This window comes from Linepithema humile, chromosome 4, assembly GCF_040581485.1.
Source record: "Linepithema humile isolate Giens D197 chromosome 4, Lhum_UNIL_v1.0, whole genome shotgun sequence".
Classification (NCBI taxonomy): domain Eukaryota; kingdom Metazoa; phylum Arthropoda; class Insecta; order Hymenoptera; family Formicidae; genus Linepithema; species Linepithema humile.
In genome coordinates, this window is record NC_090131.1 from 24547917 (window position 1) to 24562753 (window position 14837).

The window sequence follows — 14837 nt, forward strand, 5'->3', positions numbered from 1 at the left end:
GTATCGTGACATAACCTTCAATGACCTTCGTAAAGCAAACTGCGTCGTTTCGGATATCATTCGTCAAATTTTCAAGCATTGCCGTGATGGCATGAATTAAACCTTGCGAATGTCTTCTTGAACGTAGGTATTTCAGTAGTGACGGGAGTGTCGAGTAAAATTACGGGCGAGAATTCGTCGCGTGTGTAATTGTGCGTCGAGAGTGTCAGATGCAGTGTTGATCGATATGATGATAAAGTGATGATAATCAGCTCTTCCAATCAGTATTTCCTTTGGGTGATTCGCACAGGTGCTCCAGTGGACATCATGACGATGCCGAATTTTTCAATGGACAAAATTGTTTCGCGTTTGATCGAGACGTGGGATGTCGACTGGTGAGTAAATTTCAGCATTACATAACTGATTATTCGCATATTCATGTTTTGATTGCGTTATACTGATTGAAATCTATTTATCTAGTTATTGTATTATATAGTAAAAAAAATATTTTTCATTTACGTCACGCACTTTACGTGCAAGTATTAAATTTGATGGTTTGTTACAAAAGAAGAGCTAGCGTATTTAAACGGAAATAGAGAGAACAGATTTTTATAGGTATCGTGCTTCTTATTAATTACATAAATGTACAGATTTTATATGTAATTATTTTACATATAATTTTAATTCAGAATTGTAATTTTGAAATTTGCAATTGCATACTGTCAAATTAATTTTTAACACGCTGTTGCTTGTAAGATTCTTTTTAATGCAATTACTCGCTCGAATTTTCGTTCAACATCCAGTCGAACCGCACCGAAAAGTGAAAGCGTTTCTCGCGACGATCGCACGCAAGTATGCACGCTATTTCGTTATTTTTCGACCCTGAGGCAAGCGCGTACGCCGATATCATTGATTTCTACATCTGTCCTCTCTCGATGGTATTCATACACAATTGAATTTACACTTCACGCGTCACTAGCTATTGCAACGTTCTCCACTTGCATTAAACGTTGCGATCAACGATGCCTTTACGACGATGCAATAATTGACTAATTCCGAATGCTATTGCTATCAATGTGATAATCAATTGACGTAAGAGTCCATAAATTTGTCATTATAAATAGCAGTATAAAAGCTTTATCGCAAAAAAGTGTCTTGATGTACGATTCTAGTGAGAATTAATTCAAAATCTTTTTTTTTTCATTTATCATATTTTATTCAAAAGTTATATAAAATTTTTCATTATCTGACTAGAAAAGTTTTTGTAGACGGAATATTAAAATATTTCTCTTATCGTATAATTTATAATTAAAATTTAAATAATTCAAAGTGAGTTAAGCTTTGAAACAATACAACAATGATTGTTTCACAGCATGAAATATCATTTCCTTCATCTGTATAATCGAGATTAACATTATAAACAATATTATACTTTATACGTGTCTCGTAGGATAAATGAAATACTCGATTATTTAACGGCATTGATATGAGTCAAAACGAGGATTTTATTCACGATACAAAAGCGTCTTGTGTGAATGCAACTCGGTACTACAAAAGCATGATTATGACTAAAACTTTTTGTTTGAATATTTCTTAGTTATAATTTAAACAGATTTATAAACGCGACAGACATTTATGAACGTGCATTTATGAAATGTATTTCTTTTTATGTTACCTATAAAACTCATTATTATAACATAAAATATACATAATGCAGACAGCATTTAAAAAAAATAGCGTCACGAATGTTTCTTTCAAGATATTTGTGAATTCAATTCACGTATTCTATATTATATATTCAAACAAACAAGTTTAACAATAACAATTACTGAATGCTTATGCGAGTCAAGTCTGACTTCGTGTCATCAAGGTCTGACAATCTCAAGACACTTTCGTAGATCTGTCTGTGCAAAAGCGAAAGTCTTCGCCTCGGTGCTCATGCACTCGATGACTATCGGGTCAAGCGACAGCACGCGATCCTCGTTATGTTCGTCGACTCGAGATCGATCTTCCCAGGACGGATTCGGGGAATGCGTTACATCTCTTCCGCGATTGGTGTCATGAACAGCCTTGACCTGTTTTCGGGAGTAGTCAAAAGAGAAATTGGTATCGTTGCTCATTGTAGGATGAATTTCTCCTTTATCAATTCAAATCTTCAGATTTATTCATTTTTATTAGAAAAAAATGTTTAAAGTTTAACTTCCATTTACAAATAATTAAAATATGAACATTTTTCTAAAAGTTTACGTATGAGTTCTTCAACTTGTTTAATTTTAATTTAAGAAATATAATTATGTTTGATTGTAATTTTGATTTGTGTGCGCATTAGAAATTAGAAATTAATAATTTAATTTATTTTATATATTATATTCACATTCCAATCTGAGTCGAAATTTCATCTTCTTTTCTTCTTTATAATCGAATTAAGATTTTTTTTAATGATGCAAGATTTTGAGATTCTATTTTGTCTCTTTAGAACCGATAAGTTAATAATTTGTATGCTCCTTTGGCAACTGTAGGTTCTCCAAAAGCTTCTATTTTCCGTCTCTAACTCTCTAAGTAATACGAAGGTCCTATTTAAAACCTAATGATCATCGCAGTCATTTTTAAAGACTTATTTTGGTTCTCAACATTTCTTAATTCTTAAAATCCTACAATATTTAATTTTGGTAACCATTTAGGAGCTTCTACTTTTTCCTGAAGCGAAATTTATGTGTCGAATTTTAATCTCCTACGTCCTATTATTGGACTTAAAAAACCATATTAGAAATAATAATGTTACTGTTACGCAGCAACATGTTGAATCGATTAAAACTCATTGTCAGACTCTTTTCTTCAAGATGCAAATTGCAAATTAATAGATCTATAGGTTGCTTTCACGATCGCACGCTGCGACTCGAACAAATAGACGGTATTTACATGTAAGAAAATGTTACGGGACTCTCAACGAACCAGGTCGCTAAACGCGGCCAAAGATACGGCGTAGACGTGAAAGCGGTCAGTCCAGCTGCTGCTGGGTTACGTAAATTCCCTGGAAGAGATCATACGTCTGACGAGACTATGTCGATACGTGATCGATATTCAGATATACATACGGAAGTTCCATCTGCGCGTGTCCCGCGAGTCTAAAACCAAAATCCTGTACGTCTAATTGTAAGCTTGGTGCATGACGAGACTTTCGGATCTTTCGCATATTGGTGATGAAGCATTAACGATACGTGACATAACAGAGCAGGAGAAACTATGCATTCACGTAATAGCATGTTTAATGAATGCGTTTGCAATTAAACAGGATCGACGTTTTATTTGTTTTTAATAAGCTTTCGAGAAAAAGATTAAATTTCAAAAACTTTTATTACGGGAACTTTGAATATTTTAGTATATATTGCCTTAGAAAAGTTCACATTTCTCCACTAACATAGCTGTGAAAATATAGGAAGTTTGGATTGTAATTATCATCGGCTCTCGTAAAAGTAAAACATTTATTTATGTTGATTATCGAGATATTGTGCGTTTGCATGCGATCGGATTCGCCGAGATTTTTTAATGAATACACAATTTGAGAAAGACACGTGTCTTTTTAGTCACTCGATAATCATGCGGCGCATGACGTTCGCCAATTTTTTTGACGGCATTCAGAGGACGTGACGGAACGAGAATCTGCGGCAAGGCCAATTTTTTCGATCTGATCCGATGGAGCCATCTTAAAGTAGTAAGTATGGTCAACGTGACCATCCTGGTTAAACAAAGGTGTGAAAGATTAAACCTGCGTCATCGAATTAATAATGCGTGCGTAATGTATTGAACCGGCATACTGTGTCATTATAGTCATGTACGGATCAGACACAATTGACGCAATTAGGCAATTGGGCAAATAAATATTTATTTTTACATGCAATTTGCAATGATACGTCGCTTTCAGCATTGAATAATAGATGAGCATTAAAATTTCTTTTTATCTGTTTGCGTCATTAGAATTTAACGTCTTGAACTGAGTAGAGAAACAGATATATTTTGCGCCCAATGTTTTGCGCCTTATTGTATGTGACGAGTTAGTCCTTATAGTTTAAAGTATTTGCATAAAATTATATTATAGAAATAGGCTAATAAGTTTGTACAACAATTAAAGAGAAAGAGAAAAATAATTGAATTAAGAAGTTAATTCGTATAGAGTTTTAGATTTTTAAATATATTTGGAAAACTCATTAAAATGTCATTAGTGTTACATATTCTGCTTAACAAAACAAATAAAACCTTCATTCGTTGAAAAATCTATAGAGGAAGTGCGCATAATCTGCGACATATAATGCAGCTGCAATATATGTGTACGTGAGTTGAGATATGATTGAATTACTTGTAAGCATTCGGCTCTGTTGGAATGTAAATTTGCCTTTGGAATTTAAAATATTAATGAAATATTATTCTTTCAACACGTGTGATTGTTATACATAATTTTTGAATGATGAATAAAATGAGGATGAAATATGTCACGTTTACTGAGATATTATTATTTGCACTTTTTGACAACAAAATTCTATATACTTACAATTACAACGTGCATTATATGAGGAAATTATTCGTCAGTATCAAAATATTATCATTAGCGCGGACGTGCCTATTTATAATACAAAAAATCACGGAATCACGGATTTGACGGATTCAAAAAATTACATTCAATGGATATAAAAGACGAGAAAAAGAGAAAGGCGGATGTGAATTTTTATTGAAGGATTGATTTCGCAGATGAGGTTGACTTTTTAGTCATATATAGGTGAATTTATAATGATATAACGAAATAATTGAGATTCAATAATGCATAAAAAATTCTCGAAAAGAAATAATCGAAAATTAATTAATAGCGTATTTTATATACTTTAATAAACATCTTAGGAGACGTGTTTTCCAAATTGTTTTTATTAGCGCGTTTAACTGTGAGCAATTTAGAATTTTATGTAACATTTCGGCATTTTATAAGAAGCTTTATTTCTATGTTTTTGTTTTCTTAATATTATATATGATAAAAAGTTTTTTATCATGTATAATATTAATTATTAAAGATGGCAACGTTGATCACGTTAAAAAAGCGCATCAAATATATGTTTCGAATTTTTTACACTCTCGAAGGATTTTTTGTTGGTTGTGCGTCAATTCTCTGATTCTCGATTACAAAATGATGAAGCACTTATGAAAATTAAACGGAAGTATCGTGGCCTTTAATTTGTATAATTGTCGTCAATGGAAATTGCAAAAACTTGTGTAATTAAGATGTTTATTTTATATGTTTATGTTACGTATTGGAATTAATATTTGGTATTAATGAAAAATAAATAAATAAATGATAAATATACGTGCATTCAAAAAATTGATTTTAGTAATTTAAAATGCAATTTTTTTCTTTTTAAATGTCGCTTTTTTGCCATTTCTACAAGTAACGAAATTTTTATGAATCAAATTTTTAAAATAACAAGATAACGTAATATAAAAAAATATTGTTTAAATATTACTCAAGAAGCTTACGTCAAAAATCGAAAATTAATTGCCGTCTTCTGTTAAATATAATCTTTAAATTTATAAAAAAGTTCCGCAATTCGATAAAAAATTATTGACAAAGATAGAAATGACGACTTAGCAATATTATCGATGCGATGTTTGCACTTCTGCTACGATGACAAATAGGTCGTTGAGTTAATGGTTTCTTCACTTACGATACTTGCGAAATACGAAAAAAAAAAAAAAAAAAAAAAAAAACGTTTATGTTAATTCGACCCTCAAAGTCCTGTCGCGAAGAAGTAGAAGTTGTGGTGCCATCTCTTGGAAGAGACACCTGACAGAGACATCTTACCTGTGAAGATATACACCTGCGGATAAAACTTTAGAATCTGAATATCGATCACTGAAGATTATCGAGCGTAATTGACTCTAACATGTATAGCATGAGTCTTTCATATCCGGCATAATTAATATTTTTCTTTAACATCCTCCTGTTTTTTTTCTTTAGTACGTGGATGGAAATAAGTTTGTACTTTCTAAAAGAAAGTTCTTAAATTAAAATTAATACTAGTTTAATATTATAAGTCTTTGATTGTAGTTTGAAAAAGTTTCAGTCACGCGGTATAGTATTTGGGCAACAAAGACATTGGCTTAAAGTATAAAAAAAAAAATAAAAGATTATCTCTCTCTGTACATCTCTTTTTGTCAAGGCAGTGTCATAGAATTCGTGGAGTTAATTTCACTTGCGGTGCGGTTTAAAGTAATTAACATGTTAATCCAATAAAAATTTCGTGTTATCCATTTACATTTAAATTAGCGTTGCGTCGCGATCGGAAAAATAATTGTTGAAGATTGCTGTTATGTCATAATAGTCGATACTAAAAAAGTTTGTTAAAAACACACTGCAATTTTGCTGCGGATGACACTTAAAGTAAGAGTCTGTTGTGTATTGTGCGTTCATCGAGCCGTTAACAAATCACGTGTTTCGAGTTTTACATCGCGCTTCCTAGCTGCGTAATAGTATTACACATTATCGGATTATGCAATAACACAAAGTCATAAGCGAGACGCGCTGTTTTAAGGCACCTTCCCTGAAAATTGCACGTATTATCGCGCCGATCAGCCGATACGGTCATTTTATGCGGTAAAAGGGGGAACGAAGCAAACCTCGTATTAAATCAGCTTATTACTGCCGTAAAAGTGTTCTAATCAGCGAAGATGCGTTACGTGCGGTGCGTGCGTGCGTTCATTTATATTTTGTCCTTTCACTGTACAATGCTGCAGTCAGGCAAAGCACGCGGTCTGATCTCTCGTTGCACTTGCTGGCCATCGCCGACCACTTTCACGCACGATTGCGAACTCGCAGCTCCGAAGAAGCGAGACTCGTTGCTGTGAGAAGTGTGCCGCAAATTCCTGCGACGGAAATTACACTCGCAAAAAAAAAGAAAAACAAACACGAATAAATATGCACACGTTGCACATATTACACGATGTGACCTAAAATTTGCGCTTACACTTCAAATTATCGGGATTTTTGATTTTGTCGAGGTTTTTTCTTAATGTCATTGGCAAGCGCTTGAATGATAAGGATCTTTTATGAATTAAGAGTTTGCGTTGATAATTTGTTAACAATTACCGATCGATAAAAATTTCTGAAAAACTAAGACAGCACGATTTGAAAAGTTAAATAAAATTAATGAAACGACAAGACAGCGGGATTTTTAAAGTTGGCTATCGCAAATGTCATCGCTCGGTAAATGGAAAAAACCATCCATATCTCGTCTTTCGTTTATTATAAAGAAGCCGTTTGTATTCAAGGCGAATTCGCCTTGAATACGCGCCGAAGTTCTTACAACGTATTACAAAATCTCGCATGGAATGCGCAGTGCGCAGTGCGCGTTGAAACAGAACTTTGCTCCTGCTTGCTCTCTCGCGAAGCTGCTGCGCGAATTGCGCATAATACATCGAAATATCGCGCGATCGTTAATTCCACGGGATTATGCATGCGTAAACGGCGCGGACTTTCGTAGAAACCAGTCGAAGAAAGTTTCGCTGGACCGTAAAATACATCCGGCGTGTATGCGTAAATTTCGATGCTGTGTAATTAGCCACTCTCGAGAAATGAAATCAAATTTGCCGATGTTTGTGCACGTGTGCGAATCCTCAAGTTGTTCGGTATACGTGTCACCCAAAAGAAATCTGCTATATCTTAAAAATTTATGCTATATAAAAATTCTAAAGATAATTTTTTGCATATTTGCATTTTGCATTTTTTGCATATCTAAAACGCATTTTTAATTTCGTCAGAGTTTCATTTATATTTGCTTTCTACTGTCATTTTTTTTTCTATACTTTCTACACGCGAAAAGTGGCCACGCTTGTGAAATCTGCCAGCTCCCTTCCGTTATTTTTATTGTTCAATGAATCGTGACTTACCTATGTGGGAGTCCATCGCTCCAGCTGAACATCCTCTTTATCTTTTGCCGCCGTTGCTCATCCTCATTCTGAAATCCCTTGTTATCCATCGTGTACGTTGCAATTTCGTACAGTTTTCACTTCGCGGGCGACCTGGGGCGGGTTGAGAAATTTCGCGAGAACTCGCGCGCGAGAGTCCCGTGGCAGATTCAACAGTGACGGCGCATCTTTTGTTTCCACTTAAAAACACGTCACCCGTGTACGAGCGCCACGCTGAAAGGTAAATAGATTATTGAAGGTTTCCTGCCCACACACACTACTCATCGCGATGCGAACGACATATTAAATCATCAAGCAAGATCTTGCTTTGGGTTCACGTATTCAACATGATATCTTTTGCTGTAATCGACATGGAATTTTTTTTTTATTATAGATTAAAATAATTTTGCGCAATATTTTCTAATATTTAACTTTAACTCTGCGAGTAAATTAACTTTGGTCTGTAGTGTTCGAGTCTGGAGTGTTAGAATTTTTTTTTATTTCATAAGATCTGCAGATTATTTAACGTCAATTGCGTACGTCTCGAACATTCTTCGATTGCTCTCGATGACTCGCTCTCCGTCGCGAGGAATATTAATACATATTTACTTTAATAAGTGTGCACGCTTATTCGTAACAATAGTTGAAAGTGAAACTTTGAACGTAGCTTTACCGCGGTTGCGCGAGATGTGCACGCTCGAGGTCATTAGGAAGAAAGCGTGATATATAATGATCTGTCGGCTACTTGAATAGAAAATACAGTGACGTTACTGAAAATAGCGATCATTTTCTTTGGCTTGTTAGGATATATCTCGGACATCACGGGAGATACGATGCAGCGCGGGCATGCGTCGCCTTCGTTGTCGCCCGGCAATCGAAAGTAAGAAATTGCAAAGGTGTCGATCCAGTTCTTTTATGAATGTTACTTAATCCAGCCTTTATCGAAAACATTTAAAAACCATTGAAGTTAAAAAACTATATATATATATATAAGAAATTTTGTTCTTGCGTGTTAAAAAAATGAAATATGTAATAATGTTCAATTTAATCATATATTTTTTCATTTTTAATATAGCATTTTTGAAGTGCTAATTAAGTAATAATAATGACAGTAATAAGACAGTAAGTAAGACAGCACGATTTTAAAATTATGTATAACAAGAATTAATTTTTTTTAAATTTGTAAATTATTGATTAATATAATAAAGAAAACAAAATTTATTCTTGATTTTAATGATCATGTTGCAATTATATATGAAAAAAATAAATTTTTGTTATATATAATTACACAATTATATATAATAACATATACAACATGATTAAAATCAAGGATAAATTTTGATTTCTTTATTATATATCGATAATTTACAACAATATATTGATAAACTACAGCATAAACCAAGATATTATTATTATGGATTTGATTAAAAATGCATGAGATGCGTAAGAAGATTGATTGGCAAATTTTTTTCCCAAATATCTTTACAAACGCGCGGTAATAAAAATGTATCGTAATAATTCTTCCAGTATCAATAGCGCGTGACTATAACATTGTTTTATGCTAGTTATTCATATTTTTCTAATGATTCATTCATTAATGCATTTGTTATAAGCAGTTAAGTCGGTATTCAATCACTATTGTTCTATTGTTGCGCATTTTGCAGTCTCACTTGAGTGACGCGGAAAAAGATGCGATTGACAATTTAATCGTAATGTTTTAAATATGAAGAGAATTAAAATAACACAAAAATCTCTGCGTGCATAACATCGTGGATTATATGAATATAATTTTATTAATAAAAATAAAAATTCGTCGATTTTTTGCAGTCGCACGATCGGATCTATAATGTCGTCAGAATTTTGTAGGACTGCGCCACGCGCAATATCTTGAAAACCACTCTGACATTTCCCACCAGTAGCATATTTGCATATGCAATGAGAGATTTTAAGGTCTCGGTCCTGCGTGAAAAATATCCGAGACAACTTTGTGAAAGTCGGGAAATGCCGGTCGCGAGAAGATAAGACTTTTGTACGCGTGATAGTTTCGCACGATCTTTCTTCAAGAAACAAAGAGTAAGTTGGTCGCGATATCGAATGTAAACTTTATTTTAAAATTTATTTTTAATTTATTTTTGTTTATTTCAAAATAGAAATAGGAATTAGTTTAGAGACTTTTTCCAGACTTCTTCGAAATAGGTTTACAGACGAAAATAATTTTGCTTACTTATATAATTTTTATTAAAAAAAAAAACTATAAATTAAATGTGCTAATTAAAACAGGACAGACAACATTTTTATTCTAAAATCGAAATAACTGTTATTTTAATTTGTAATATTTTTTGCGTCCCGACATTTCCGCAATATACTTCTTTTTTTTTGTTGTTTTGTTCTACAAAAAATATACATGACACGGTTTTAATTTAATTTATACGTTTTAGTTATTTATATTCTTTTAAAACTCTCGGACTTATAAGTTCTATGGTATAACCGTTATCTAATGAATCAGTTTCATATTTGGCACGAGACGAAACAATTTCACTTTCTATCTTTTAGTTTCCGTCTTCTTCTTGCTGAAGCTTTCTTTTTACTTCGGATTCAAAAGTTTGCACATCACTTTTTAATATACTAATTGTTATAACAATATTTCGCAAGCTTGTAATTTCTTGATGAAGTAACAGTCATATTTTAGTATTGATTCTTGCAATTGTCAACGCGTCGAAGTATATAGAACCTACTTTCGAGTTGTTACAAGAGCAATACCGGAATCGCTTATGGAGGTCAGCAAGTGACCGTATGATATTCGTAAATGTCGCGAGTCTGCCTGATTAATTAGCAATATATCGATACTTGAAAACATGCTAAATGTCTTCACGTGGTTGAGAAACATAATCCTGCGAAATAAAATCCTATTACCACAAATCACATAGCACAATCGATATTCCCGTTTTATAGATTGCAAATAAAATCTTAAATCGCATAGAAATGTGATAATTATTCGTCCCACTTTATTATAATTTTCATTAATAAAATAACTATTTATCAATTAGAATGGACTTTTTAGACTTTTTAATATTCTGGCATAATTAAACAAGCTTTCTAGTCGTATCAATAAATTTTTACGGCGTTAAAGAGATATATCTAATAATTTTAGTTTTAATAAAAATTTTTTTACATAATGTAAATTTTTTACACACAACATTTTTCGTTGCATACACATGTGAGGGACACATATGATCTGTTAATTTTCTACATGAAACTAGTCGAAAGATATTTCTCTTGATTACGCATTGTGGAAGCGGAAGGTACAGTGTATGCAATCGGAAAACAATGATCGCACGTGCTACTAGAAAGAATGAATTATTCGCATCACGCAACTCGGCGAATAGGAGCGACGTTGCCGTGAACAATTAGACAACAATTTATTAACACCCAACCATTTAACAAATTGTGTGAAAATCAGTGTGAAAAATTGTCGATTTTTAAATCGTTATAATTTTGCGAAACGATCGTGCAATAATTTGCTTGAGAGATCCTTTTTAAAGAATAAGTCTCTACTTTTATTTTCATTTGATTTTTCTTGAAGATGCTTTTGCATTAGGAAACGAGGAAAATTCAAACAAGATTTAAACTTCCAAAGTTTTCCAAATTAAAACAACTCTGAACTACGAAAAATTTTTTCGCGATTCCAATTTGCGTGATTTTAAAGATTTAAACCTGTTTTTATATAAGTCGTTTTAAAGAGCAGGTTTTAATCTTCAAATTTGTGTGAATTTCAGTTGCCAAAAAAATTTTTTGTGACTCAAAGTCGTTTAAATTTACAAAATTTTTGAGATTTAAATTCTATTTGAATATCATATTAAAAATCTATTTTTTTGCCTCGCTTCTTTTAATACAAAACCATCTTCAATGAAAATCGACTTATGAAAGTGAAAGTAGAAGCTTCGCCTTTTAAAATGACAAGTATATTATTGTACGATTTTTTTTTTGCAAAGTTATAACAGTTTAAAAATCGACAATTTTTCTGCAGAAATTTAGTAATTTTTAATTTTGCTGTTTAGTGCATCTATTTTTCGATATCATATTAAAAATCTATTTTATATACAATGTCTATACTACTAGTACATACTACTAGTACATTATTGTAAATTATAAAGTTATCCATAAATTTTCAATTGCATATACAAAATACAATAATGCCACATAATTGATGTTAATAAATAAAATTAAATAATTGATTATAAAAGCAGGTCTTTTGTGTAATGTTAGATAATTGACAGTAAAAAATATATTTTATACGATCTCAACTTTAATAATCATAATACTCTGATTGTTATAAAAATATGGTATTAACTATTGCGTGTTATGTATTGCTAGCCGTTTATTAACAACGAAACGTATCTAGTCTGTCGTCGACTTATTAGCGAGACACCTGCACAGTTTACAATTACTCAATAGTAAGATATGTGTACATAGTGTAATCTTTGATGTTGAAATATGCACAGATACTAAATATTTTATTACACTATTCAACATATATTTTACACAAGTTTTAATAACAGATTTTAATTGATTTTCGCGCGTGAAGTCTAATAAAAACATTTGTGTCTAGAATTTTACATGACAATTTCATATAGTTTGAAAAAATTTTGTTTGCGATTTGTATAAAATAATTATTGTTAAATTTATTTATTTATATTTATTTGTTCACTTGTTTAGCGTGTTTAAAATTGTTCAATATAGATTTAATCAATTTTTCATAAAGAGGTTTATGATGCCTCTCGCTTCATGACATCTTTTCTTGATTCATATTTTCCAGTTAGCGATGAAAGTAGGAAAGTGCAGCGTAATGTATTCGAATTGGGATCAGAACTCTTACTGAAGGCAGCACTCTCAGAGATTCAGAGAGAATAATTTCTAACACGTGTTCTTGTACGAATAAATATTAATATTCATGTGCTAACTACATAATCGCGAATTCCAGTGCTGTGCTAGTTCAGTTTTAAGAAAAGATACCATCTTGAATTTGAAAAATGGTGTGTTAGGTCTATTTAGTAATATTCTATTTGTATTGAGAAATGCATTTTTTAGAAGAATCACTTTGATGAAATTATCAGTTGCTATTGATCAGCAGAATCGAATTTATAATATCAAATATAAGTGATCGCAGACATCACGTATACGCACTTTCTCCAGAATTCATTTTGCACATTTTTAACCTTTGCATACTTTCAGTTTTTAGCTTTAAATATTGTGCTTCAGTTTATAGCTATATCTTTACGCTTTTTAAAATTATTTTTTATTTTCAATGATTACTTTTATCGAAAGACAAAGAAAATTAATTTATAGAAAATAGGACTACTTTGCACGTCAAAAAGTTTTTGCCTTGGATAATCCAATTTTTCACATTGAAAAAATACGACGTTCTATTTTGGAGAACGCGATTGTTCACTAGATTGGAAAACGTAATTATTCCATGTCGAGAAGAAAGTGACTTATCACTATTTTCGCGGTGGTATCGCACCTTTTCTCGGAGTATCGCGGGACACGTTCGGGACCTCGTTTGTTGCCTTTCGGTTCGTCGAGCTCGTTTCGTCAATTCTCGCGCGGGGATCTCCCTGCGGCGTGTTCGCGGATGCACTGTTGAGGAGGAACGATTCTGAAGCCTAGCGCGACCGCGGATACGCGTACGGCCGATCCGTCTGAACGTATTTCTCGCACTGACGGTACGGAGTCCGGTTGAGCAACACACGTATGAGCGCGCGGGTGCACGATCGTGCTCTAACCACTCCGCGGCGCGCACACATGCACGCTCGCGGGAAAGGTGTATCCACGTCTTCTTGCCGCCGCGTTTACCTGACACGGCGAAGTATACAGAGTCGGGCTCTTGGTCAATTTACACTACCATAACCAAACAGGCGGGCGTATACTTGGGTAGGAATGCGTTTTGGATCTGCAGGATAGAGTCTGAGAAAAGTATCAAGAGATGAATGACCCTTTTGAAGGTTAGATGATTCATGAGACCAAACAAATAATGCAATTTCTTGATCACTCATCTCGAATCTTGTTCTCCTTCGGTTGCCCGTAGTCGTTGTATACGCTGGACATGGAAATTCGATAAAATATATGCATTTTAGAAAGCAGCGCATCGAACTCTTTAATATCTGGCATATCTGCTTCTTCATAAGAGAATCAACCGCAGCTAGAGTTTTAAATTAATCTTTCGATTGAGCAAACCAAGAAAAAGTTTTTAAAATTCGAGCCAATGTTACTATCGTCAATTAAATATTGCAAAATATTAAATTTTATTATGAGACATTTTTAAATAATCTACATGTACTTGATATATGTAGATATATGTAAAATGATATCGTTTCTAAATCGTTTATATTAGTCGAAGCATTCGCAACTTCATTTAAACACACCAAGGATGCTGACCTATATACGTACATGCCTCTTGCTCTGCAATTAGATGATTATATAAGTATTTTTTTTGTTTACATGTGTATTAATGTTCACCGATACATTGCACGCATTTTTTATTTATGATTTATTCATGATTTCTAAGTAAACTGTGTTTACACATGCATTTATCTTCTAATATGACATACGCAATAGCCGTAGTGTGACATATGCGATCTTCGTTCGTGTTGACCAGCCCGTGTTAACGTTTTGTGTTCTTTGCAGTAACGTACGTTTATATGATTAATTATATAAAAGGACAGCTTGACACATGATTATTTAACGTAGGAAAGTTGCTAAACATATCAACGTTTACTTTATCGCACATATCGATCAGATGCGAAAGGCTCCCAAGGGCGTCCTACTTGCAGACCAATTACTATAATTAAATGAATTCCAGACTTTACTTCAAGTCAAGAATCGTTTGAACTAAGAAAATATGGATATTACTCTTT

The 14837-nt window shown here is 33.0% G+C and overlaps 1 protein-coding gene across 1 annotated transcript in view; it reads right to left on the reverse strand.

The window, feature by feature from the left end:
* snu (snustorr) overlaps positions 1 to 13655 on the reverse strand; it is a 49905-nt gene extending 36250 nt beyond the window's left edge. The window contains exons 1-2 of the mRNA XM_012367429.2: positions 13445 to 13655; positions 7906 to 8157 (exon numbers count right to left, since the gene is read on the reverse strand). Coding sequence (XP_012222852.2) covers positions 7906 to 7994 — 89 coding nt within the window. The 5' untranslated portion in view covers positions 7995 to 8157; positions 13445 to 13655. The remainder of the gene's footprint in view (positions 1 to 7905; positions 8158 to 13444) is intronic.
* Positions 13656 to 14837: the final 1182 nt, after the last annotated feature.